Source organism: Monopterus albus, unplaced genomic scaffold (assembly GCF_001952655.1).
Source record: "Monopterus albus unplaced genomic scaffold, M_albus_1.0 scaffold30.1, whole genome shotgun sequence".
Lineage (NCBI taxonomy): Eukaryota > Metazoa > Chordata > Actinopteri > Synbranchiformes > Synbranchidae > Monopterus > Monopterus albus.
The window spans coordinates 1119837-1144221 of NW_018127910.1; the positions used below are offsets into that span (position 1 = coordinate 1119837).

General features: G+C 39.9%; 2 protein-coding genes across 11 annotated transcripts in view; one reads left to right on the forward strand and one right to left on the reverse strand.

Annotated features, from left to right (window-relative positions):
• osbpl6 (oxysterol binding protein-like 6) overlaps positions 1–15870 on the forward strand; it is an 81905-nt gene extending 66035 nt beyond the window's left edge. For all 9 annotated transcript variants that reach the window (XM_020596470.1, XM_020596473.1, XM_020596471.1 and 6 more), the window contains 14 exons: positions 599–767; positions 1574–1704; positions 3273–3380; positions 3778–3909; positions 5451–5538; positions 7418–7671; positions 8080–8217; positions 9172–9235; positions 9406–9484; positions 10439–10583; positions 11021–11165; positions 11362–11488; positions 11717–11839; positions 13209–15870. In XM_020596470.1, the coding sequence (XP_020452126.1) occupies positions 599–767; positions 1574–1704; positions 3273–3380; positions 3778–3909; positions 5451–5538; positions 7418–7671; positions 8080–8217; positions 9172–9235; positions 9406–9484; positions 10439–10583; positions 11021–11165; positions 11362–11488; positions 11717–11839; positions 13209–13320 (1815 nt within the window). In that variant the 3' untranslated portion in view covers positions 13321–15870. The remainder of the gene's footprint in view (positions 1–598; positions 768–1573; positions 1705–3272; positions 3381–3777; positions 3910–5450; positions 5539–7417; positions 7672–8079; positions 8218–9171; positions 9236–9405; positions 9485–10438; positions 10584–11020; positions 11166–11361; positions 11489–11716; positions 11840–13208) is intronic.
• Positions 1–24385, reverse strand: part of prkra (protein kinase, interferon-inducible double stranded RNA dependent activator) — a 34332-nt gene that overhangs the window by 9490 nt on the left and 457 nt on the right. The window contains exons 2-9 of one of the 2 annotated variants that reach the window (XR_002274630.1): positions 23360–23535; positions 21167–21248; positions 20456–20534; positions 20127–20244; positions 19938–20032; positions 19680–19842; positions 19009–19162; positions 18120–18346 (exon numbers count right to left, since the gene is read on the reverse strand). Coding sequence is in view for 1 of the 2 variants with exons in the window: in XM_020596475.1 (XP_020452131.1) it covers positions 19009–19162; positions 19680–19842; positions 19938–20032; positions 20127–20244; positions 20456–20534; positions 21167–21248; positions 23360–23535 (867 nt within the window). In the remaining variant the exon portion in view is untranslated. The remainder of the gene's footprint in view (positions 1–18119; positions 18347–19008; positions 19163–19679; positions 19843–19937; positions 20033–20126; positions 20245–20455; positions 20535–21166; positions 21249–23359; positions 23536–24385) is intronic. The other variant, XM_020596475.1, reaches the window with a different exon arrangement.

The window sequence follows — 24385 nt, forward strand, 5'->3', positions numbered from 1 at the left end:
TTTTTAAGGTAAAAGCAGAGTTTGGTGGTCACATGGCCACATGTCTGATTCCTGTATGGCTAGTTAAAGTGGTTTTTAGCAGGGATGGGTTTTTAAACATACTTTACCAGCTTTTTTTTTTTTTTTTTTTCAAATGGGGAGGTTGCTATAACACACATGCACAACCAAGACATGATTGTTTCTGCCGTCTGTTCTTTAGTCTGGACTACAGCTGGTACTTGATGTATTAGTGTGGTGTGTCAGGGCATGAGAAATGATGTAATGAATTTATAATGATTTTTAAATCTTTACTAATTTACCCTTATGTTGCTTAATATATTAATCTGTCTCCTGAAGAGACTAAATGTGCTTTCATACACTGTTTTAAGCAATAAAGGGTGATGTAAAACACTTCTATTGGATTAGTGATAGAATAAGAGCTTCTCAGTAGTCTTCTTTAAAGATCTGTAAAAATATCAAGTCAAAGACACCTGGACTTGCTGTTAAAAATAATCTGAAAAGGCAAAGTGATGCAGCTTCTTAGACATCTCACACACATCAACATCACTGTGCCTCTCAGCTGATTGACAATAGCCATCTTGTCTCTCTCTCTCTTCAGGTCCCTCTTTCTTCCAGCATGTCCCCTGTCCGCCTCCACTCATCCAATCCCAACCTGTGTGCCGAACTGGTGGACTATCAGCCCCCTGTCTCCCGGTTGACAGACAGCGTAGAGTGTGCCAGTGACTATATTAAACTTCAGGAGGAATTCTGCACTATTGCCCAGAAAGGTAGGCAGGCAGCATGCAGGGCTGCAGCTCCAGGATTTATTAGGCGAGATATGTCCCTGTGTTTTTTATTCATATGCCATTATTCAGGTTTGGATCTCATTTTCATATAGTGGTTTTACTTGGCTGTATGTATCACTAAATAACTTTGCTGAGACTCCTACAAAGAAGCATAAAAGAGGTCAGATGATCCAGGTTAGACAAACTTAAGATTTGCTGCTTTTCTTCATTTTACACTATAATAAATTGAATCTTTGGGTTTTTGACTGTTGACTGAACAAAGCAAACAGTTTGAGGACATTTGGAAGTCATTAAGTATTTTTCATTATCTTAAAACATTCTGTAGACTGAACAGTTAATCAGCGATAACTGCAGCCCAGGTTATAATTCTCAAAATAATGAGTGCGATCACTACAACAGGTACTACTCTAGCACTTAATTTGGCCAATGTTAACTCGTGTCAAAATTCCTTAGTTAGGGTATCACTGCCATCTAAAGGAGATTTACTTTTATCATTGCTGAAATCAGGGCAGTAAGAACACTTTAGAAGTGTGTCGTTACGAAACAATGCCCAGTAGTTAGTATTTGATTAGTGCCCATCGTAAAGTTAAATATTCTCTATAGTAGCAATAGAACAATGTAAAAAAAATACTCTGTTCTAAGTAAAAGTCCTGTATTCCAAATGTTACTTAAGTAAAAGTACATAAGTATTAGCATCAAAACATAAAGTAGCAAAAGTAAAAGTACTCATTATGCAGAATATCAACAGGGGAAAAGTAGGCATGCCTTTTTGTCCTGTCTCTGTGCAGTGCACTCCCTGCTGAAGTCAGCCTTCAGCACCGTGGCCATAGAGAAAGAGAGGATCAAACAGATTCTGTCTGACCAGGAACAGCCGGACCAGTCAATCCAGATCACCTCCCTCAGGAAGTCTTTGTCACAGGTAATGAGCTGTCTTCAACCATTACCCATGATGCCTCTGTCCTCCTACTTTTCATTAGGATTAGTTCATCTGAACTGTCTGTCAGGGATATTTGGCTAGTTTATACTAAACACTAGGTAGAACTCTGTTTTAACCCATAATTACCAGGAGTGACATTACTGAGGAAATGTCTACTGTAACCTGAGCAACATGTCTTTGGTGTTTTTAAGCTCAAACCCATTTTGTAGTTATCACATTCTAAGATACGCTCACACTGACGAGCTGACAGATGAAACACACAAGCAGTGGTTTATGTTAAGCAGTCAAGGTAATCAGTTAAAAAAGATGATGAGCGGAGGCAAGTGAGTCATGACAGTCCAATCATCTTGTCCCACATTAACTGGTAAGCGAGAGAAATGTGGCGTGCATTTCATTAACTCTTCTCCTTAGGGCTGGCTCTCTACCCCAGTGATTTAATTGGACTGTTCCTCTGTTAACAGTTGACATCATTTCAGTGAAATCGTCCTGCTGTTTTATCTCCACTTTGCGTCTAATTGGCTGCTTATGTGATATTGTTGTCACAGGCTGGAGGTCAGGCTTTTATGGCTAAGCTCTGTGGTTGGTTGATCGTCAGGAGTCAGGTTGTTACTACTGTAGTTCCTGATATTAGCAATTTCATTTTCTAATTTTTGTCTTTTTGAGGTTTAGTTTTACATCTGCACATTCCTACTTAAACCTATGTACAGAGTTTATTTTGCCCCCCTGGCATCACTGATATCTGTGCTCCCTCCTTTTAGCTCAGCTTTGCTCTCCACTGACTCCTGGGGCAAATATCTGGCTTTTTAGTTGCTACCAGTGTTGATTTTTAAACAAAAATTTGATTTAGACATTAGTCTTTTGACAAAAATGCATTAGTTTTAGTCAAATTTTAGTCTTTTGAGTTTTGTGAGTTTTAATCTAGTTTTAGTTGATAAAAACTAAACATTTTAGTCTAGTTTGTCATTTTTTTCCCTTCATGTTTAATATTTACCGTATATCTTCTTCATCTTTGTTGTAATTACCATGGTTACATGTGTTCCTCCCGTCTTCCCTGAGGTTTGTGGAAAACTGTTTATTTGCCAAAGTTGGACTCACATTTCTAGGCTACTTTTCACAGAGTTCAGCCTGAGACGTGAAGCTAAATTGTCAGATAACATAAAAACAGTGAGAATGATTTACAACTGCCCACATTAATCCTGAAACTAACTCATTCATTGTGACTGCAACACAAAACATATCTGACTGAAAGGAGTGTTAATGTTAAATCTATGTCCACAGTGTTTCATGTTTTTCAGCAGGTCATTTAGTTACTTCATGTTCATTTGTCCATCTTTCACCTTATCATTTACTTTTTATTCAGTGATGAAATATGTAAAACATTTAACCACAGTTGTTATGAAATGCTACTTTTTATTTTGTTTTAGTCTCATTTATGTCTTATCTTATCTTGGTCTAATCTTATTGAATTTTTATCCCAGTCAGTTCATTCATTCATAGCAAATTTTCTCCAAGCATAGTGAGGACAATAAACTGTATGTTTCTTTATCCAGGCCCTGTCCCAAAATGCAGAACTGCGAACTCGACTCAACCGCATCCACTCTGAATCTGTCCTGACTGAACAAGTTGTCAGCGTGAACATCATCTCCATGCCTGATGAGGTAGGTCACTGTGGTCACTCTGTCACTGACGAAGCTAATTTCTGACGCCTGCACTGATGAAACACCAAGTCGGTTGATGCTGGTTAGGGTGTTGTAGTGTTTGTTTCCTGCATTTGCCAATTGCATTATTGAGTCCCGTCCTTAAGATTGATGGTCTTCCCAATACATGTTGGCAGGTAAAGCTTAAAGGGTCATTATTCTATGCATGAAGGTTAATGGAAAAAATTACTAATTAGAAACGGATGGGAGCTTGCCCTGTGGCAAGGATACAAATGCTGCAAGATAAACTCTGTGTTGTGTCGTCAAGGTGTTTGTTCAGGTCTGTTTTGGTTCTTAAAACTGTCATCATAGCAAGGAATAGTGAATGTCTTATGTGCTTGGTTGTGTTCCCCTGCAGGCTGGGGAACAGATGGGGATCCCTCTGACACAGCAGGCCTCTAATGAGAGCCGGCTCTCCATGTCGGAGTCTGTCTCCGAGTTCTTTGATGCCCAGGAAGTGCTTCTGTCAGCCAGCTCCTCTGAGAATGAGGTGAGGACAGTTGAGTGCTGAAAGGTGCATTAACTAAGATTTTAAGCATCGTCTGATAGATCAATTGAAAATGGGACAGCATGTGGTGTTTCTCTGCTATACTGTTACCTCTTCATGACAGTTTTTCCACTTACAGCACTTGTGTGCTTCTGTTGTTGATCCTGTGTTGTCAAAATATGATCCATAAATTAGCCCCACCTGCCACCTAGCAAAGGTTTTAAGAAGCATTTTTCAAACCACAAGTAGTGATTTCAGACAGACAGCCACAGAGGAGCTGTCGGCAGCTGAAAGTCTGAAACATTACCTCCCAGTCACGTTCCTGTGCACAGAGAGAGTGGTACAAAGAAGGAACAAAAACCAGGATTAACATCTCTCTTTGAGGTGGAGAATGTTAAAACTAGCAGAACTCAAATTTGATTGCAATGTGCTGTTCCTCTTCTGGATGTGTTAGCATCTAAAGTTAATGTGTTTGTTCTGGTAACATGTACAGCCTAGCATGGTCATGATTTTTACCTTCATGGTGAACTAAGATGATTTTAATTTGGGAGGAATTGAAGCTTTGTTTAACATTTTGGGTCACCTTAGCAGTAACCAGCGCTTTCTACCAGATAGACGAATTTACCCGTTAGTGAGCTAGCATGATGTGATGGGAAGGGCAGAGGGCAGGTAGGAGTGGTTTATGGTGTCAGTTTTCATCTCACTAGACCCTCTAGCAGCTGAACATGAATTAGGTAGAGTACAACAGCTTTAAGAAATGACAGCAGAAGTGGATCAAGGAGGGGGCTAAACTAGCCCTGCTGCTGGGAAGCTAGATAAAACATCACTCTAATGGCTGTGTGTGGAGCTGGGGTTAGTCAGCAGTTAAAGAGAGCAGCATGAAAAGGAGAGAGAGCATATAACAGCAATTCAAACAAACTCGGGCACAGAGAACACAAGGCTCTTTTTTTTTTAGACTGCCCTGAGGCGTAATTCTTCACTTGTGGCTCAGAATCATAACGCTCCTCTTCTGTCTGTTACTCTTGATTTTTATAGCTTCTGGCTTTGGTAAGAGCCAGTTTCGCCCATCACTTCAAACATAATTTCTGCCTTCTCCCCTTTAAACTCCTATAAAAACCCAGCTCTAAATATACATTATGTGGTTTCTCAAGAGCCATTTGCAGCTCCCCAAGCATGCATTGAGCCATGTTGAAAGATTACTCATCAAAGAAATTCATCACCCCCCATCCTGTAGCTTCAGTGGCAGGCCCATTCAGACATGCTACAGTGCTAACCAAGCCTTCACCAGCGACACACAACTGTAATAGAGGCAATTACCACGAGTGGCTACAATATGCTCCTCTTTGCGTCAATGGCCTCATTGTGTTTGCTATATGTAAAGCATAAAAATGCTGCAGTGTCTTGTCTCATGATTACTGCAGTGGGACAGATAACCAGCGACTGCTGCAGTTTGTTAGCCACTGGCAAACTGGAGGGGGGGGGGCACTGACTCCCTCCGCTGTGTACCTCCCCCCCCTCCCCGCCTCCCCCCCTACCCCCAACAGGGCTCAGACGATGAGTCATATGTCAGCGATGTGAGCGATAACATTTCCGAGGACAACGCCAGTGTGACTGATAACATCTCCAGACAAAGTAGGTCCAGTTCTGCACCATCACAAGCCTACACCAAGCATTTGTAGTTCTCTGTTGGGGGGTGGGGGGATTATAAAGCAGGGGATCCCACTCAGTGACTCACACATACTGCCAAGCTGATTTATCACTGTGGCGGAGGCAGTGTTACTCCGTGCCAAGGGCTTCTCTTACATTTTATGAACACTACCTGTGAAAGGAGGGATGGGGTCTCCCTCCTCCATCTCTGTCACATACCACACAGTTATTTATACACACACACACATACACACACTATCTTATGATCTTGAAAAACTCTTGGTTCCGGTGCAAGTCTGGAAAAGTTCTGAGATTGGCGGTAAGAAAAATGAAAGAAAGTACACATTGTTTAGTCTTGATGTGTGTTTTACTAAGCTAACATCAGCATTCATTATATAAACTTATGTTATATAACTAATAAAAATCGAATTCAGTGAAGAAACACCAAACTGCAATAAAATAATGTAGGCTAGGTTTCTAATCAGAACTAAGAGGGGTGACCTTTTCACCTCTGGTTACCAGTTAGTGTTTTAGGACTGATTTTAAAATCTTATTGATCACTTTTACGACTCTTAGTAGCCTGGTTCCTCACTCTGTTTTGGACCTTTTAGTCCCACAGGAGCCTGTACAGATGTTAACATTCTGAGGCAGACATACTTTATCTATTCCACTGTCTGCACTGCACCATGCTAATAACCAGAAGAGACAGAGAAGAGTCTTTGCAGTCATTATCCCAAGGCTCTTGAACTGTCTGTTCTTGGCAAGCTGAAGGGATGACTGAATCAAAATCAGCTTTTAAACCTCTTCTTGAAAGAAAGTTTTACTCTGATACTACTTGAATTGGCTTTACCTATTTTATTGTGGTCCAGTTACTGTTTGTTGTCTAAGGCTGCAACTGACAACTTTTTTTTCTAGTACTGCTTGATCCGATTTTTCTTTTTTCAGTAATTGATTAGTGGTCCTCCATCCTGTACCCTTCTTTCAGAGGTTCAAAATCTAGTTTTAAAACCTTAATAGTTTTAGTTTATACTTAGCTCTGAGTGAGTTTTATGAAATAGCTTTAGTTTTTTGTGTTAAGTAATTAACATGCAGTAAGGCTGCCATTATGTTTATTATCAATACATCTGACCATTATTGATTCAGTGTATAAAATGCCATAAAATTGTGAAAAATGCCCATACCTATTCCCTGAAGCCCAAATTAACATAGTCTCATTTTGTCAAACGAGCTATAAAAATTCAAACATGCTGATTTCAGCAACATAGACAACGAGCAAACAATGGGGGATGCAGGGACCAGTGGATTCTTTAGCATTTTTCAGCAGACTAATTCTTTAATCAGCTAATCATATCAGCTCTAGCGCACTGGTTGGTTTCTGGGTGGCAGGGGAAATAATGAAACTTGCATTTATAGCCATTTATAGTGGGGGTCAATAGGGGCCCGACAACAAATCTTTCCTCAGGGCCCCTTAAGAGGTTTAATCCAGCCAAGAATAAAACCTTCACAATTTAGAAGTTGGAAATAGAGAAGTTCAGGCATTTGAAAAGTGACAATTAATCAACTGTTAAAATAGTTGCAGATAAGTTTTGTTCATTGACTCATTGTAGCAGCGTCACTATTGCTCCCTAAAAACTCCCCATTTGGTAAATTTCATGCTTTTGTGATTGAGTTTGTGATTTGATTTTAATGTGCTGCCATGTTTAAAGCACCTTGTAACATAGATTTTTAAACATGCTCCATAAATAAAGATGATGATGATGTATTATTATCATCATATCATTAGGAGCATGTTTCAGAATATGGCAGCAATTATCACAGATAATGTTGTGGTGTGACTGTTAATAAGGTATTGTTGGTTACACAGTGGCCAACGGGGACTTTGCTGGCAGTGCCTTTCGTAACGGGCGACGCACCTGCTTGCCGGCGCCGTGTCCTGACATCAGCAACATCAACCTCTGGAACATCTTGAGAAATAACATCGGCAAGGACCTGTCCAAAGTGTCCATGCCTGTGGAGCTCAATGAGCCTCTCAACACACTGCAACGTATGTGTGAAGAGCTGGAGTACAGCGAGCTGCTGGACAAGGCTGCTGAGACCGAAGATCCCTTCGAACGCATGGTAAAGGAGCCATCAGATACAAGCACTGTACCAGTCAAATATGATTCAGGTTGGGTGTTAAGTCTAAAGAACTGCTTGGATGATTTCTTCTTCTCTATTGATACTTCTAGAGTAAATTCTGCAACCAAGGCTTCTCAAGTTGACTTTCAGATGTATCTTATATATTTTTGTGTCAGTCTTACTTGCATTTGTTTATATTAGAAGTGACATGGCCAGTCAACATAAATAGTCTCTCATTCAGAGGCATGTCTGTGAGATATGCTGCAAAGCAGCTGTTGACCTTGGATCCTCCTGTTTTCATCCGTCGTCTGTCCTTTTGATATTGTCACTTGCATACTAATGTTTGGCTGTTAATATGACCTGGTTGATCCCCTCATATTTTTTGGGGGGGGCGCCTTGTTTTGACAGGTTCTCGTTGCTGCTTTTGCCGTCTCAGGCTACTCATCCACTTACTACAGAGCAGGAAGCAAGCCATTCAACCCACTACTAGGAGAGACATATGAATGTATTCGGGAAGATAAGGGCTTCTGTTTCTTCTCGGAACAGGTACATTTATGCACAGTGTGTTTTGTCTACTGCAGCAAACATTTAATGATATTAAGTGTAGACGTAGGTGTATTATCTTGGCTAGATAGTATGTGGTTGGTCCCAGGTTGGGATTCACTTGAACAAAACAATCCCACTATTTGATTTTAAAAGTTCACTCTAGACCTTGGACACATCAAGGACCATTTATTAGCTGTTCTTGAGCTTTCTGTCATATATGTAGAGGAGATGCCCAGTTGTCATGGAGATTGTTATTTAATTGTAGACGCTTCATGGTAGCTCTAATACACAGCTCCAGAATTTACTTTTAACCTTGTAAACATCCGTATTTTATGAGGCAGTAGGTGTCTTATTTATGAAGGAATAACTGCAGCATTATATTTGGTGTAACTAAGTCACTTCTCACTCCATCACTTCAGTTTCACCACACACAGAAATTAGTGTGACAGCACACTATAATTTGTATTCTACAGCTCTTCCTCACATATCACTTAACTTTTAAAGGCTGCAGTCTTGATAGCTTCAGTACAGAGTACAGTAGGGCTGCAAATAATTAACTATTCATTAGCCTGCTCATTATTTTCTTCATTATCTGAGTAATTGTTTGGTCAATAAAATGCCGGAAAATAGAGAAAAATGTATATTACAGTTCCCAAAGTGACATATTTAAATGTTTTGCCTGAGCAACCCAAATTCGTTCTGTTTGCTGTTATATTTCAGCATACTTTCAGCTTTTTCAGCTATCAAAATGTTCGGATCTTCAAGGACATTCATGCTTTTCTTCAAATATATAATACAGAGAATAGAATATAACCTTCACATTTTGGGAGCTGGAGCCTAAAATAGTTTGACAAATGACTGTAATGATTATCCAGTTCAAACTACATTAGGTGGTGTATATGAGGTTTGAGCACAACAGCTGTCAGATTGTTTTTATGTGATCTTTTCTCAAAGGTGAGCCACCACCCTCCCATCTCCACCTGCCACTGTGATTCTAAGAACTTCACCTTCTGGCAAGGTAGGTTACCTGTCTAATTAGTAAGGGGTTTTCCTCATGGGAACAGATAATCCAGCATGACTCGTTAATATCCGGCTGAAGTTTTACAAAATAAACAGATTTTATTTCCTATCATTTGGGTAAATACAAAAAAAATGGAAAGATCGGTGCATCGATGTTTTGTTTTTCAGATGTGAGATGGAAAAACAAATTCTGGGGAAAATCTATGGAGATTTTACCCATAGGAACTGTGACGCTCATAATTCCCAGGTAAGTTTGATTCCGCTGCTTTAGTGTAGTTGTTTTAGCCACAGATTTAATCCATGTCATTAAATCATCTCCCTCCGTGGTCCTGATGCTGCGTTCATACCATCATGGTTGTCGTAAACACCGGTTTGAGGATTTTAATTACATTCACATCAACATCCAAATCCTAATTGTGACGGAGGAACCGATCTTTCTGAAAACCCTGATATGAGTGCCTTGGCACTGTAACGTAGCTGGTAAATAAATCCCCTAGACCTGACAGATTATTTTACCAGCATTACCTCTGTCTTCACAGTTCCTAATAATACATAAGCATCTGAAAACCATATAAATGGACAAAACAGCAAACTCTACTGTCCACAGTAATTTAACTCAGAGTTGATGGATATAGTGTTATGTTGTAATAAAAACAATTTATCACAGACTCAGTGGCCTTTATTTTTTTCACCAAATATGAAAATGTAAAACACAACTGACTTCACATAAATGCTTATAACTCTGAGTATTACAATATCTCTCGTGATCTGTTAAATATTTGACCGAGCAGATGTTTTACACAGTGGACCGGTGGCCAGGTGTGTGAAACCGTTCTTTACAACAATTTTGTATCCTGTCATAATGTCCTTTAGAAAGAGAGATCTACAAGGATTTCCAACCTGATGATGATCCTGAGAGGGAGGTTTGGGGATGAGTGAAGGGCGATCATTTAGACACGAACCAGTACGACTTGGTCCCTGATTAAGCTGCTAGATAAAACTGGATTAAGACTTTTTTTTCTGTTGTTCAATGGGCATTCTTAAAAAAATAAACTCAACTGCAAATAAAATAAACAGATACAAGTGCCAGAGCTGAAAAGAAAAACTATGTAACTGTACACTCATCACGGACTGTTATCCTCTGCTCTTATGTGGTCTAGCAGCACCACAAGCTGATCAGCTGATTATGGTGCCTTTCTAGGTTTGGAGATCATTATGAATGGAACAAGGTCACCACCTGTGTGCACAACATCCTGAGTGGACGACGGTGGATCGAACACTATGGGGAGATCACCATCAGAAACACAAAGAGCAGCGCTTGCCTCTGCAAACTTACCTTCATTAAGGTGTAGTAAAGTTAAGACTTTTAAAGCACAGGGAATGCATTTTAATTCCGTTTTCACACTCAGTGACCAAAGAATGATGCCAAGCCAGTAAGGAACATAAGACCTACAGTTGTCATTGCATGAATTTATTGAACTTTGTATCAAATATTTGAAATCTGTAGCCAAATGTTTCTCACGTGCCACTTATTTGGGTCTAAGTAATTGTTGTATGGATCAACCAGTTAATTAATTGATTAATTTAGGTTATTGCAGAAAGACACTTTCTCATAATGAGATGATGTAGTGCAATGGCTGTATCTTGCAATTGTGACCATATTTTATTCGAACTGATACAGTTTTGCTTATATGACTATCTTTAATGTGTTCTCTTCAAAAAAAGAAAAAAGTCAATGACATAACAATATGCCTAAGCTAACAGTGCAGTATTTGTCTTGCAGGGAAATTACTGGAGTTCTAATGTAAATGAGGTTCAAGGATTTGTGATGGATCAAGAGGGGAAAGTGATCCACAGGCTTTTTGGAAAGTGGCATGAGGGCCTTTACTGTGGTGTCCCACCTTCTGCCAAATGCATCTGGAGGCCAGGTAGGCATCAGTTCCTCATCCATACTCAACAGCTAGGCTTCCTGTAAGAATTATAACTGGTGTTACTGGTCACTTTGGGTCCACTGGATGTTTTTAAGGGACAATCAAAAGGCAGTTTTGACAATAGGTTTTAAAACAATGTAAATAAATTGATTTTAGGGTGTTGATATGGATGTTTGTGTTCTTTCCTTGTCAGGCTCCATGCCCACAGACTATGAGCTCTACTATGGCTTCACCAGGTTTGCCATTGAACTGAATGAGCTTTGCCCTGAACTGAAAGACATCTTGCCACGCACAGATGCCCGATTCAGGCCTGATCAAAGGTAAACCATCCAATCCTCAGCTGGCATCATGAGCCCAGCTAACCTTGCTGTCCTTGACTGAGGAAAAACAGATTTTCCACAAAGTAGACTGAAACATCAGTGAAGTTCATTTGCTCATAAAGAGTTTGTCTGAAGATGTCCTGCTAAAGAATCTGAAAATGATATAGCTTGGTAATGCCATTTTATGTTCTTTGGATAACTTTACTGAGACATATCTTTGGATCACAGGTATCTGGAAGAAGGGAAGTTGGAGATGGCAACCTCAGAGAAGCAGCGTATTGAAGACGTGCAGAGAGCCAGGAGGAAGTGGAACGAGGAGAACAACATCAAACATGAGCCACGCTTCTTTAAGTAAGCACAGCAACACTTTCTGTAGGTCCACAACTAAAACTGTAAACACAAAGACACAAATATTCATGTAGAATTTGTGGAAGTTGACCACTTGTCACATCTGCGAGGTTCTGAGCAAAGCCAGTGCAGCACCTCTGTTACCACTAATTCATCTACAAACCATCATCACCAGTGCCATCTCATTCTTAATCATTAAACTTGAGACAGATAATAAATGATTTATAGTGCCCATATCTAAACAGACAGTGCATCATAAGGGGTAAAATCATAACCAGGGAAATAAAATGATGCCATCCATCCATCAGCTATATCACTTATCCTGAAGAGGGTCATGAGAGGCACAAGACCATGCTTCGCAGAAGTCTTTTGTGAACTGACACACGCCTTTATCAGAAATCAGGTGGTGACCTGAGGAAAGGACATCTCATGTCATTAATAACATGTTTCCTTGAATCCCTTCTCTTCACATTTTCCTTGCATCTTACATGAGCAGGACTAAGACACAAAGAAAAGATGCAAGTGAGGGAAACGACTGCTTATAAGAGACTTGGGATGTACCCACGCCCATTCACGCCTACGGGCAATTCAGAGCAACCAGTCACCTGGAGAAAACCGACAAAGACATGGGGAGAACATGCAAACTCCACACAGAAAGGCCCTGGTCGGCTGCGAGGTTCAAATCCATAACTGTCTTCTTGTAAGGCAACAGCACTAACCACTGCACTCCCATGCCACAAATGGATATTTGATCACAGTCATTAATTAAAATCGAACAACAGCTATTTGTGGGTTGACTGTAATGAAATCAGTCAAACTGGCCTGCAACCTGTTTACTAGATTCTCATCTCACCTTATTTGTTCACCTCTAACTCATCAAATCATCCTCTGATTGCTCTGGAAAACCATGTCTATGTGTTGTCTGCAGTATGTGTGGTGTGCAAATTGTTTTCCAAATACAAGGTCAAGATAGATTTTGCTGTCACAAGTGTCTCCAAGCACTATACTCACTATATACCGGGGAATTAAATTGTGTTCCTTCAGTGCTGCAGTGTACAACAGAATAGAAAACAGGTACAAAGGCAGGGAAGTGCAAGGAATATTAAGTTGATTCAGGTGCAGTGAATTAAAACATGTACAGATGTATCTGCGTTATGTATACAGAAGAATAATATCTGCAACAATTTAAAAAAAAGTCATGCAAATGGACACCAGGAATAGCGTTACCAGCAGAGTGTAAAGGGTATGTCCACAGTGAGCTGGGTACAGATGTAAACACCTCTCTTTCTCTCCATTTCATCCCTTCATCTGGGCTAAAGTGCCTTTCAATTTTAAAACTGAACGTTCAGGTTTTCCACTTGTTTTCTTCCAGGAAAGTGGTTGATGGCAATCACAGGGAGAGGTGGGTCTCCAACAACACATACTGGGAGCTCCGCAAAAACCCCGGCTTCATCAATATGGAATCTACAGTGAGCCTGTGGTAGCATATGGAATCCTACATCCATCATATCGTCATCACAGACAGGAAGGCTATCACCTATGCACAATAAGGTCTTAAAAGAAACACGTTACAGATAAAACATCCGCGTGCATGGATACGAGCGACCACAGAGACAAGGGATGGCCTGAAGTCCAGCGACCCTAATGAGGTCATGCATATGAGGAAACATCATGTAGGATCACTCTCATTGTGCTTGCCAAAGCTGGGTTGTCAGGGCAACAACTGTACCACTCCTGTGTAGATCCTTCCCCAGCTCCTTTGACTTCTGAGTATGTCCTTGCCTTAAAAAGACAAGTCACATGATTTAGCGCTTTTTAATTGAAGCCATTTGATTTCTGACAGCCGTTCGGGTTAGACTAGACTACGAAAAGACATTTTGATTACCTACAATACCATGCATGTTTAGAGAGCAGCTTTCACTGATATAAAGCCGTTCTTTACGATATTATCAATTATTGTAGAAAAAAAAAAGTATTTTTATAAAATATCTTGGAACTCAATCTAGTGAAAAAGAGTACTATGAATTGGCAGATTGTATTTATTTTTGCGTTTTAATGCTGTTGAAGCTGTGTGATAGCAGTGCTCTCTCTTGGGAAACGACTCATTTATAATTAATACCACCTGAAGTAGAGGAAGTATGGCACCTTTTAAAGCTGATCAGGTGCTGGAAGGAGAAGTAGCATTAAAATCTAAATCCTAAATCCTGGTGTTTTGGAGCCCTGATGACAGAAGCATCTACAGCCTACACATCTTTTACAGAGGTTTTCTTTTTTTTTTTTTTTAACTGTCAACACAGATCTGTCAGGAATTCCGGTTTCTCCTCCCAGTGGGATTCCTCAGTCTCACCTCCCCCAAACCATAACAACTTAGCCATGCCTCCTTTCCATCTTCAGCGATTGCCTTGCCCTGTCTCACGGTCTAATTTTAAACACTGTTACATGAAACCAGCTGCTGCAAATCACATGGTTACATAAATAAGTACATAACTCCCTCCGTATATAGTGGACTGACATTCAGTGTGTCCTCTCTGAATATGGTGAGATATACACCTTGGTTTCAGGAAATGATGGACTCTCAAACATCGGGCACTTCTCCAAACTCACCTAAGAAAGGATGGTGTAGTAAGGTGTTTTGAGTTTTATAAATATACCTGATTTGACAGAGAAACATGAGTAAAACTTCACAAAACCAAACATCTATTGTACATTCATCCACAACTATACAGCTGCAGGATGCAATTAATTAACATTTTTTATATAAATCAATAATCTTCTGCCCAATACATTTACAAATTCATATCACCATTTACCAAAGCCCACAGCAACTTTATTAAATCTACATCCTTACTCTGACTAACAACCAAATATTTTCTTTCATAATGGTATGAAGCAAAGAGAAGTATTTACTTTTCTCATTTACAAAACTATTAGCAGCAAATGTTTGGTGGTTTTCTAGATAAATTAACTACATTATTAATCAGTGATCAACAGGAATACATGTTCTGATCAATGAATTAAATCAGTTAATAGTCAGAACCCTGTGAATCCTACAGCAAACTGCAAACCTTTAGTCCTTTATGAAGCACTGGAGCCATCTACTGGTCATCCCACGTAAATGCAGTTTAAAACCAAACATGTTTTCACAGTAACAATTACACTTGATGAGCATTAGAGCTTGAATGTTATTGTGTCTGATTTCCCAGAGACTTTACTGCTATGACGTGGGCTTCTGCTAAGCACCTGTTACTTATCTGTAGTTTGTATATTTATTGCAAAGCAGATTAGCTTTAATGTTTTAACAAGTGTCCACCCAAGGAAAGTATAAGGCAGGGATTTATTTCAAATCAACTCCAACACAAGCTAGTAGTCACACACTGTCCACGTGTGTGAGGGCATATTTAAGTTGATTTCCCTCATTCAGGACCTCGGAACGAGGGCACGGAAGGAGACGCAGAGTGAATATAAATACATGAGAAAGAAAACTATGTGAAGCAAATCCATCCTGTGTGCACTGTTCACATGGTACTGTAGTCTAACAAACCAAAAAGGGTAGTACTGCTTTGCATCCACACAGTTTGTAAATGTACTTTTAATTTTAAAGTCAATCACAAACTCAATGCTTCGACTCATCAGCGTCAGTTCCAGTTGCTGTGCCTTAATGCATTTATTAATGCCTCACAAATACACTGCTGATGAGATTCCCCCATGACAAGAAGAAGGTATGCCGCTAACAAGTCAACTTCCGCACATCCTCTAGACTCCCACCTGCCTAAAGTTGAAAAATTGTATAGATAAACAGCGCTGACGGATTAGCTGACTGTTGTGGAGGGAAATGTTTTTGACATTACAAGTGGGGGAGAAAAGGTTTATCCAACTGTAAAATGTTCTGCGCTGCTCTGCTACTCCAAGGTGTAACCAGTACATTTTTGGTGATCACTGTAAATATAGCACATTTAGAAGAACGGTCACTTCTGCAAAAGCTGATTCCTTTTTCCTCCTAGATCGGTCATATTAAAAAAAAAAAAAAAAAAAACCAACAGCAGTTGTGTGTGGAGGTAGGGCCAGTGCTTTGTGCAATGTTTGGTATCACAGAGTCAAACAAAGTCATGCTTTCTTCATCAGCTGTTCTATCTGCATGCCTAAACACCTTAGCCTGCCAATGAATGTTGTAGATGCCTTACAAAAGAGTTTCATTTTCTGAATTGGACTCATGTTTTTTTCTTTTGCGACCTGACATGTATCACAAAGCACTGTGTCAGCTGAGTTTCTTTTCAGACCTGTTTCCTAATGGGTACCTTCTAAAGTGCAATTTTAACAAAGTACATATCTTTACATAAATACTGTACACTGCTGCTACATAGTGCTTGTTCTAATAAAACAGTAAAAAGGAGTGTGTGGTTGATCTTCAGAAGGCAGAGTCTACAGCTTTGTTGGGGAGTAATTATAGCACATTGTATATTTTACAGGTAAAGAAATTGCTAACGTAGCTAACACGTATTGAATTTATTAAATTACATCAGCCAAGGAAGCTAGTTAGTTGATGTTACATATACAGTCTTATGCAAAAGTTTAGGCACCCCTTGATAAATAACAGATTTTGGTGATTTTTTATTTGAACAGATGTTAACACAGTTTCTCTTGGAAATAGATCATTTATGATTTCCTTCGAATAATTTTACCCCACTCACCCACCAGCCCAAAAAAGTGCCTAAACAACCTGAAAACCTAGGGGGGGGGAAACCCTGCATCAGTGAATACAGTGCCACTCTTGAATATTATATTAGTGACGAAGTGATAGCACCAATGTAACTTCTATTTAATGTAGGCTACATTAGTCAATGTGTCCAAGGCAGGTTAACTTAGAATTCAACTCATTTTTCTGCCTTAGCCTGCAAGGACCTCACCAACAAGCAACAGCAATATTTATCGGATTCCACTGGGTATATTTTTGTTTTTATTACCTACTAACATTTACTGTATCTTGTTTAACACAAACTGAGAGTGAATGAACCAGTGTGTAGGCCTTTGTGCTAATACAGCAGGACATGCTGCCTCATAAATTGATGGCTGCTAAGTGGTCAGGTCCCAGGAGAGACCTTTCGTCCAGTAACATTGCACTGGCTTCTCAAGGCACCACAGCGGTCTCCTTTCTTAACACCATTATTAATATGACCATTAACAGACACCGACATTTGTTAACATTTAGTATTTATTTGAGGTTTATTTTCTGGATTCATAAACACTGTGGCTGGTATTTGTCTCCACCAGGGTTTAGTTCATACACCAGAAGGCATCAGTCATTAAATTTGGTAAAGAGACCACAGATTTTACTTCTATACTACGTACAAGGGGGCATACTGCAAAGGAATGGCAACAAACTAACAGAAAGGGCACACCGAGTAACATCATATCTATTTTGAGAGTAAACCAGATAACAGCAGAGGGCCGGTTGTATTGTAGGCTGCATACAGGCAGATGGAAGAGTGGATATATGATCAAATTAAAATTCTGTTACACATAAAAATGCAGACTATTTGTTCAAGTTTCACTTTAATTTTCAGGTGACATTTGCTCATTTAGTTTTCCATAAAAGGCAGGAATCACTGAAGTAAATTTAAAGTGTGAGATCTTTTATGGGCTGTCAGTATTCTGCCAGATAGATAAAAAAAAAAAAACTGTGTAATAATAAATTAAAATTAAACCAGCTGCCACCTAATACCATCTGCATCCTCACAAAAAAATAGGGAGGAATTTACAGCACTTAAAAATTAATGACCAAATAAAGCCAAACTCAAACTATGCGTACATGTAAAAAGGTCACGACATAGTGCTTTGTTAATATTATGTACAACAGTGACATTTAAAGAGCCCGTGTCATGCTCTTCCTTGTTTTCTGCCTTATCTACAATGTTACAATGGTGAATTATCATCTTAGACGTGACCCAAAACTTTTTAAAAAAATGAGGTGTGCGTATGTTCTAGTACTTCTCCATATCTCGCAAACTCGCTCGCTAGACTTTTTTTTCTAGCAAAATAAAGTGTTCCATGATAGGTTAAGGATTTCCTTGAATGGGCATAAATCCAGGCCATTGTGGGTTCATGTGAGCTTGTCTGACATCCACTGGCGCCCCCACCATGCTGGCAAAATGTTATACTGCCTTGCTTGTTATGTGTATTTTCAATAAAGCTTTCTCTAAAAAAAAAAAAACCCACACACATCCCACCGGTGCCATTGTAAAAGCAGAATGCTTTGACTGTGCCCTGTTTTGTGGATATATTTTACCTCCTGCTGCTGCACTGTGACCAGAGGATGTAGAAAAATCCAGAGCCTGAGGTTACTGCATGTCCGGGAGCGTTCCTATACAGGTCTAACCTACGATCAGCCGGCTAGTGAAGCCCCCATGGCGGTTAGTGATCGACTCATCAACTCTGGATTCCCCTGGAGCACAGTACCTGTTTGTTTTGACTGCTTGAGGCCAGACACGTTGCATGTCTGTTAATGCCTTGTTTCTGTAACATTAGAGAGAAATGCTGTAAGGCTGGAGAAGTTACTATGTCTGCATTATGCCAGTTAAAATATGGGGTTTCTCAACTACCTGCTTTGTTTAGAGTGTTACACATCTCTTCTCATTGGTACATATTTCATAGTTTACCTATCTATGAAGGAGAAATTCATATAAATTAACGCCGTCACGGTTCGTTATGCTGCTCACTTTCAGTAGTTGTGCACGTTCATGAACTATACTCTTGTTTTTAGGAAGAGGCTCTTTGGTTTTATCGTTCTGAAATAATTACAGACTATTTGGAGTTATGTGGGGTGCCAAACTAATCTAGAGGTACCCAAGGTTAAACATTAAATGGCTGGAAACAAGCAAAATGAGCATGCCATGGGCACTTTAAGTAAAACATGGCAACATCCTCAACAACCCAACATTTCAGTTTGATTTGGTTGTTGAGTTCCTCACAAATGTTCTAAAACTGCAGAGGTCAAGTGGATGTTTCTTCAAGTTACTGTAATGCATTCATAAATATAAAAATATACCATGACCTTATATCGTCCAGGGGCAGGAAGACTAAGTGGGAAGAATAATCTATAGCTGTTGTGGGACTGAACATCAGTGGCCATATGTGACAGTGTGGGTGACGTGGGTATTGACTGTGCTGGTGTTTACTTGGTGGAGGCCATGATCTTGATGTACTGGAGTGCACTATGTGCTGCATCGTTGTGCGCGTTGCTGCAGGAAATGCCTGTGCCGTGGCACACGGTGACTGGGGAGGTGGACAGCTCTGCTAGGCACTGGTACTGGCCATTCACTGTCAGCTCATCTGCAAAGTACAGACACAAAATACAGTCACCAGTGACCCAGAATGAATTGTGTAATTTGGGTGCTTTCAATTCTACTTCTTTTCTCCTCTCCTTTAGCCTATGACCTGGAAATCCATCCAGATCTGCCATCACTGATGATAATCCAATTCATTAAACCTGCAAAAATATTTTTAATTATTTGTTTTCAAACCAAAACATTAAATTTATGGATGAGACACCTCAACAATGGGCTGAAACTCCCTGTGAAGCTCTGTAAAGTCGAGCTACACCTTTCACACTGTTTATATTGCTGTATTTTTATTAAAATATCAATTACAGTGACATTAAAGTTATAATCCTTTAGATGTTCACAAAGTCGAGCCTCAGTTTTTGATATGTTTCTTTTTATATTATATAATTAAGTCTTTATAGTAAAGGAGGAAGAGATGTAACAAAGGAAGTGAGGAGCCATGTCAGCTGAATGGAAAGAATCACATCTCAGAGAGTGAAACACAGATGTAATGTGTCGTCTCTTACCAATATCGAAGTACGTGACCTCAAAGCCTTGCTCCTTGGAGAGCTCCAACATCATCTGAATGTAGTCTTTGTTGGGGATGCTCAGCGGGTTTCTTCTCAATAATGAGATCTTCTCTGCTGAGGAGTTCCTTAAGTTCTCAAATCGGACACATGGTTTAGGCGCCTGAACGTGAAAAGATAAGAGCGTACATTTTAAATACTCAGAAACGTTGCGGCTGCCTCTGGAGGTCACAAAAACACTAGAAATATCTGACATACCCATGTGATTTCAGAACAGTCTGACAGACTTTGAAGTTTCGCCAGAATTTTCTCTGCAGCTGCCTTTTTTGCTGCCTTCTTTGAATGTCCTACAGCTGTCAAAACATAAAGCAGAGGACGAGAAGAGAGTGAGCGACACAAAAATGCAGTCGCTTTAAATAATTTCAAATGTATTTAAAACACACATACCTTTCTCTGACAGAGACTCCAGTCGACAAGTAACAGTGAATTCTCTCTTGTGTGGCGGACCAGCCTCCATTAAAAATGTGTATTCAGGAAGACGCCATCCTCTCTGCAATGCAAGCTCCTACAATAAACGGCTGAACGTGAGAACAAATGGGGACATTTTCACTTACAGCCTAGTAAGCAGACACAGTTTTTAAACTACATCAGCTTTCCCCTAATGGTGGTTTATCTCTTTAATGATGTTCAGGGCAGAAAAACTTCCAATAAAAATACACACACACACACAGTCACAGAGAAACAGAAGCACACAGCACGGCACCACATTTACACACCTGCAGTATCCCCACTGAGTTGGTGTGGTGGTTTGTTTCTGCTGCAACACCGTTACTCTCAGACTTCACAGGAACATTCCTGTTAGGAATTATATCAAAGATGTTACACCAGATTGCCCTTCACTGCAGGCTGTCAGTTTGACTTGTGCCAGAAAATAATGAAACTAAAATGCCTGTGTTCATTTCCTACAGTTCAAGGTGACATCATTAAATAGCTTTTTATTTTAATTCAAGCAGCAGTTAAAAACCCAAAATATTAAATTTACTCTCATATCTGATAATGCGAAGCTCAAATCCTCACATTTGAGAAAAATGTTTCTGCTACATAAATAACTAAAACAATACATAAACTATCAAGAGTTTCAGATTTCTGTTATGTCGATCGTTGCAACTGTAGAACTCTGCATCTCTGAAAGTGCAAACAATAAAACATTGAGCAAATTCTGTAGTCAACCATCAGTTTTTAGTCTTCACTGATTAAACTTCCAATTATTTCCTCAATTAACTGTCTTAAAATGCCCAATGTAATTTACCAAAGCCCAACTATTAAACTCAAATAAATTCAGATTACTATCACAGAATACCAATATTCATGTTGAAGGACCTGCCAGCAGTCATGTTTTAGCTTTTTTACTTCTAAAAACTGATTTCAATGATAAACTGCTGCCAATTAATTGTACATCTGTCACTAATTATTTGAGCTCTACTCACACTGGTCCAGTGTCTATTTGCAGAATTTTCAGGGCAGCCTCTGCAGCGTGGTGTTTAGCAGCCTTTTTACTGGGACCTTGACCTGAAGCAAAACTCAATCATACACAAAACTTAACAGATTATGTAATACATTATAGAAATTATCTTTAAAAAGCGCCATAACCTCAGGTTCATTAGCCACCTGCAACGGCCAAACAAAAGTGGACAAATTCCTGTTTTAAACTCTGCAAGTCCACAAAGCTTCTTGAATTAATTGCATTTCACGGAAGGTAAATTTGACTAAATGTTTCAATATGTCATATAAGACTGGATTATTTCTTATCATGCACAGAGCTTTGCAAATGCTTCTTATTCTCTTCTCTTGACATGTACAGTTTTGTGCCTGAAGTGAGATATACTGGTTTAAAAACAAGACATATAGACAAAGCCGGCCCGAGGCATAAGAGATCTAAGCACCTGCTTAGAGATCCATAGATGCCAGAAGGCCTCCAAGAGCGTTTGAAATGTCCCACAAGACCCTGTTTATGCATATGTGCACTGTAATGGGCATTAAGTGCAATACGAAGCAAGCACAGTCTGTCAGACTAACGTTAGATTACAGGGAAAAATCAGCAAAAAAGGTAATGCTGCAAAAAAAGGACATATCCCTCTTGAGCAGAAAAAAGAAAGACGAAAACTAAGAATAAGAAAAACTGCAAGATAAAGGTACTGTATGTTTGATTACAGTATTTTACCTTTGTCAAAATCCACAGTGCAGGCATGAAAAGTACTGTCCAACTTGCCAGGCCTTTACCAAAGTTGACCTTGGTTATCATCTTGATCTACACCAACGACTGCATCTCTGCCCCCTCTCTGTCAAGCTCCTAAAGTTTACAGATGATACAACGGTCATCGGTCTCATCTGAGACGGTGACGAGTCAGCCTACAGATGGGAGGTTGAGCGGCTGGTCCTGTGGTGTAGCCGCAACAACCTGGAGCTGAATATGCTCAAAACAGGGAAGATGACTGGTATGAACATATTTCGTGTTCATACCACCTTACCCCCCCCGTCATACTTGGCAGCACTGTATCAGCAGTAAAGTCCTACAAGTTCCTGGGCTCCACTATCTCCCAGGACCTGAAGTGGACGTCCAACATCAGGACCATCACCAAGAAGGCACAGCAGAAGATGTACTTCCTGCGCCAGCTCAGGAAGTTCGACCTGCCTCAGGAGCTGCTGATACAGTTCTACAGAGAAATCACTGAGTCTGTTCTCTGCACCTCCATCAATGTCTGGTTTGGCTCAGCAACCAAACAGGACAAGTACAGACTTCAGTGGACAGTCAGGACTGCAGAAAAGGTCATGGGTGTGAGCCTGCCCTCCATGGAGGACCTGTACACCTCACGGGTCAAAAGGAGAGCGGAGAGGATCACTGCAGACCCCTCACACCCTGGACATAATCTGTTCGAACTCCTTCCCTCTGGACGGTGTTACAGGTCACTGTGCACCAAGACAACCAGGCACAGGGACAGTTTCTTCCCCCAGGCTGTCACTCTGATGAACACTTGGCCCATGACAGTATGACTGGACAATAACCCTCAGTGCAATACCTGTGTATATATACATTGTACAGGTCTATTTTTAAGTATTCTATTTTTTATTCCTATTTATCTCGTTCACAATGAGCATTCCTTTGTCTGTCTGCATCGTTTACTGCCTGTTTATACTGCTTAGTTTGTTACTTGTTAATTCTGTTAATTTTGTTATACTAGCCTTATGCTGGTTTACTGTTTGCTTGCCCCTTGCATGGGGATATGTACATGCACATTGAGAGCTGATGTACCAGAGTCAAATTACTTGTGTGTCCGACACAGCTGACCAATAAAACAGATTCTGATTCTGGTGATTTCTAGTTGGGAAAATATAGGCCATGTTTTATTAGACCAGTGGCACACAGACCAAGTCGCTAGTTTAGCGTTACCTTTGGCACAATCAGTCACAGTGATGAGAGAGAAAGTCAGAAGCAGCTCCTTAATTCCCCAACAAAACTCAAATGAAGCCAGGACAACAAGTTGTCATTTGACAGCAAAGCAGGAGTGACAAAAATACATTGTACTCTTCGAATTATCAGGGTGTGAATTTCAACTGAAATAAAAGAAGGTGTTCAATGACAGGTGGCTACCAACACAGCATGGGAGAGACTATTATCCTACCTGAGCAGCTCACGTCTCCGACTGTCACACAGAAGACGAAGCTGGGCTGGTGAGCCTCACCTTCAGCCTTCTCCATCACATATACAGGAAGGTTGCCAGTTTTGGTGCCATATTCATGCAGGATTTGTATAGGTGTCTTCCCAGGATTGCTCATCTGCATTTCGTGCATGTTCAAGCTGTGTGTGTTTTAACAAGAATTCGCAAACAGTTACCCAGGAGCATAATGTCTGCAAAGCAAAGTTTCCATGTACATTGTTTTCAGAAACACCCTGTTCATTCTGTCCGAAGAACACTTATGTTGCTACTGCTATCTTTATTGCATCTCTTTGTTTTCTGTTTGTCATTTTTAACCAGCACTTCACTGGTTTCTAAACCCATTAGAGTTACATGAGCAAGCTACTGAATGCCACAAACCTCTTGTCGGCAGTAGTTTGCCAGCTGGCTAATGGTGGCACATTTACAGAAACGTTGATAAATTTTCTCTCATTCATAGACTGTACACTTACAGTCAATGTTTGTGATGTGTTTAAACAAACATAAGACACCAAAATGAAAACACAAGCTAACCAATATAGACTTTATATTAAAGAAAAAGAGTAAACTAAAAAACATATTATAATATGTCTGGGGGCTGAACTGACAGTAGGCCTATATGACAGCCAAGTTATTACAGAGCGATATGGGTTTTGCAAATCAAGATTTATAGATAGAAAACATGCCATATATTAAATGAAGTATGCCGTTTGAACTGAGAATTTGCTGGTATGAACATATTTCAGAAAAATCAGAAAGAAAATTCATTATTAAAACGTAATTACAACATGACACTAAACATTTTACAGCAAAAGCGGCAACATTACCGCGATCATCCGGCTGACGTTAAGATAATCAGGATAGCTCTCTATGCTAGCGCCATTAGCTCATTCATTACTGGAGGCTAACGCTAAAGAGGCTAACTAAAGCAGAACAGCATTAATACCCACCACATAAACATCAAGACAAGAATTAAGACATGTCATTCTCGCT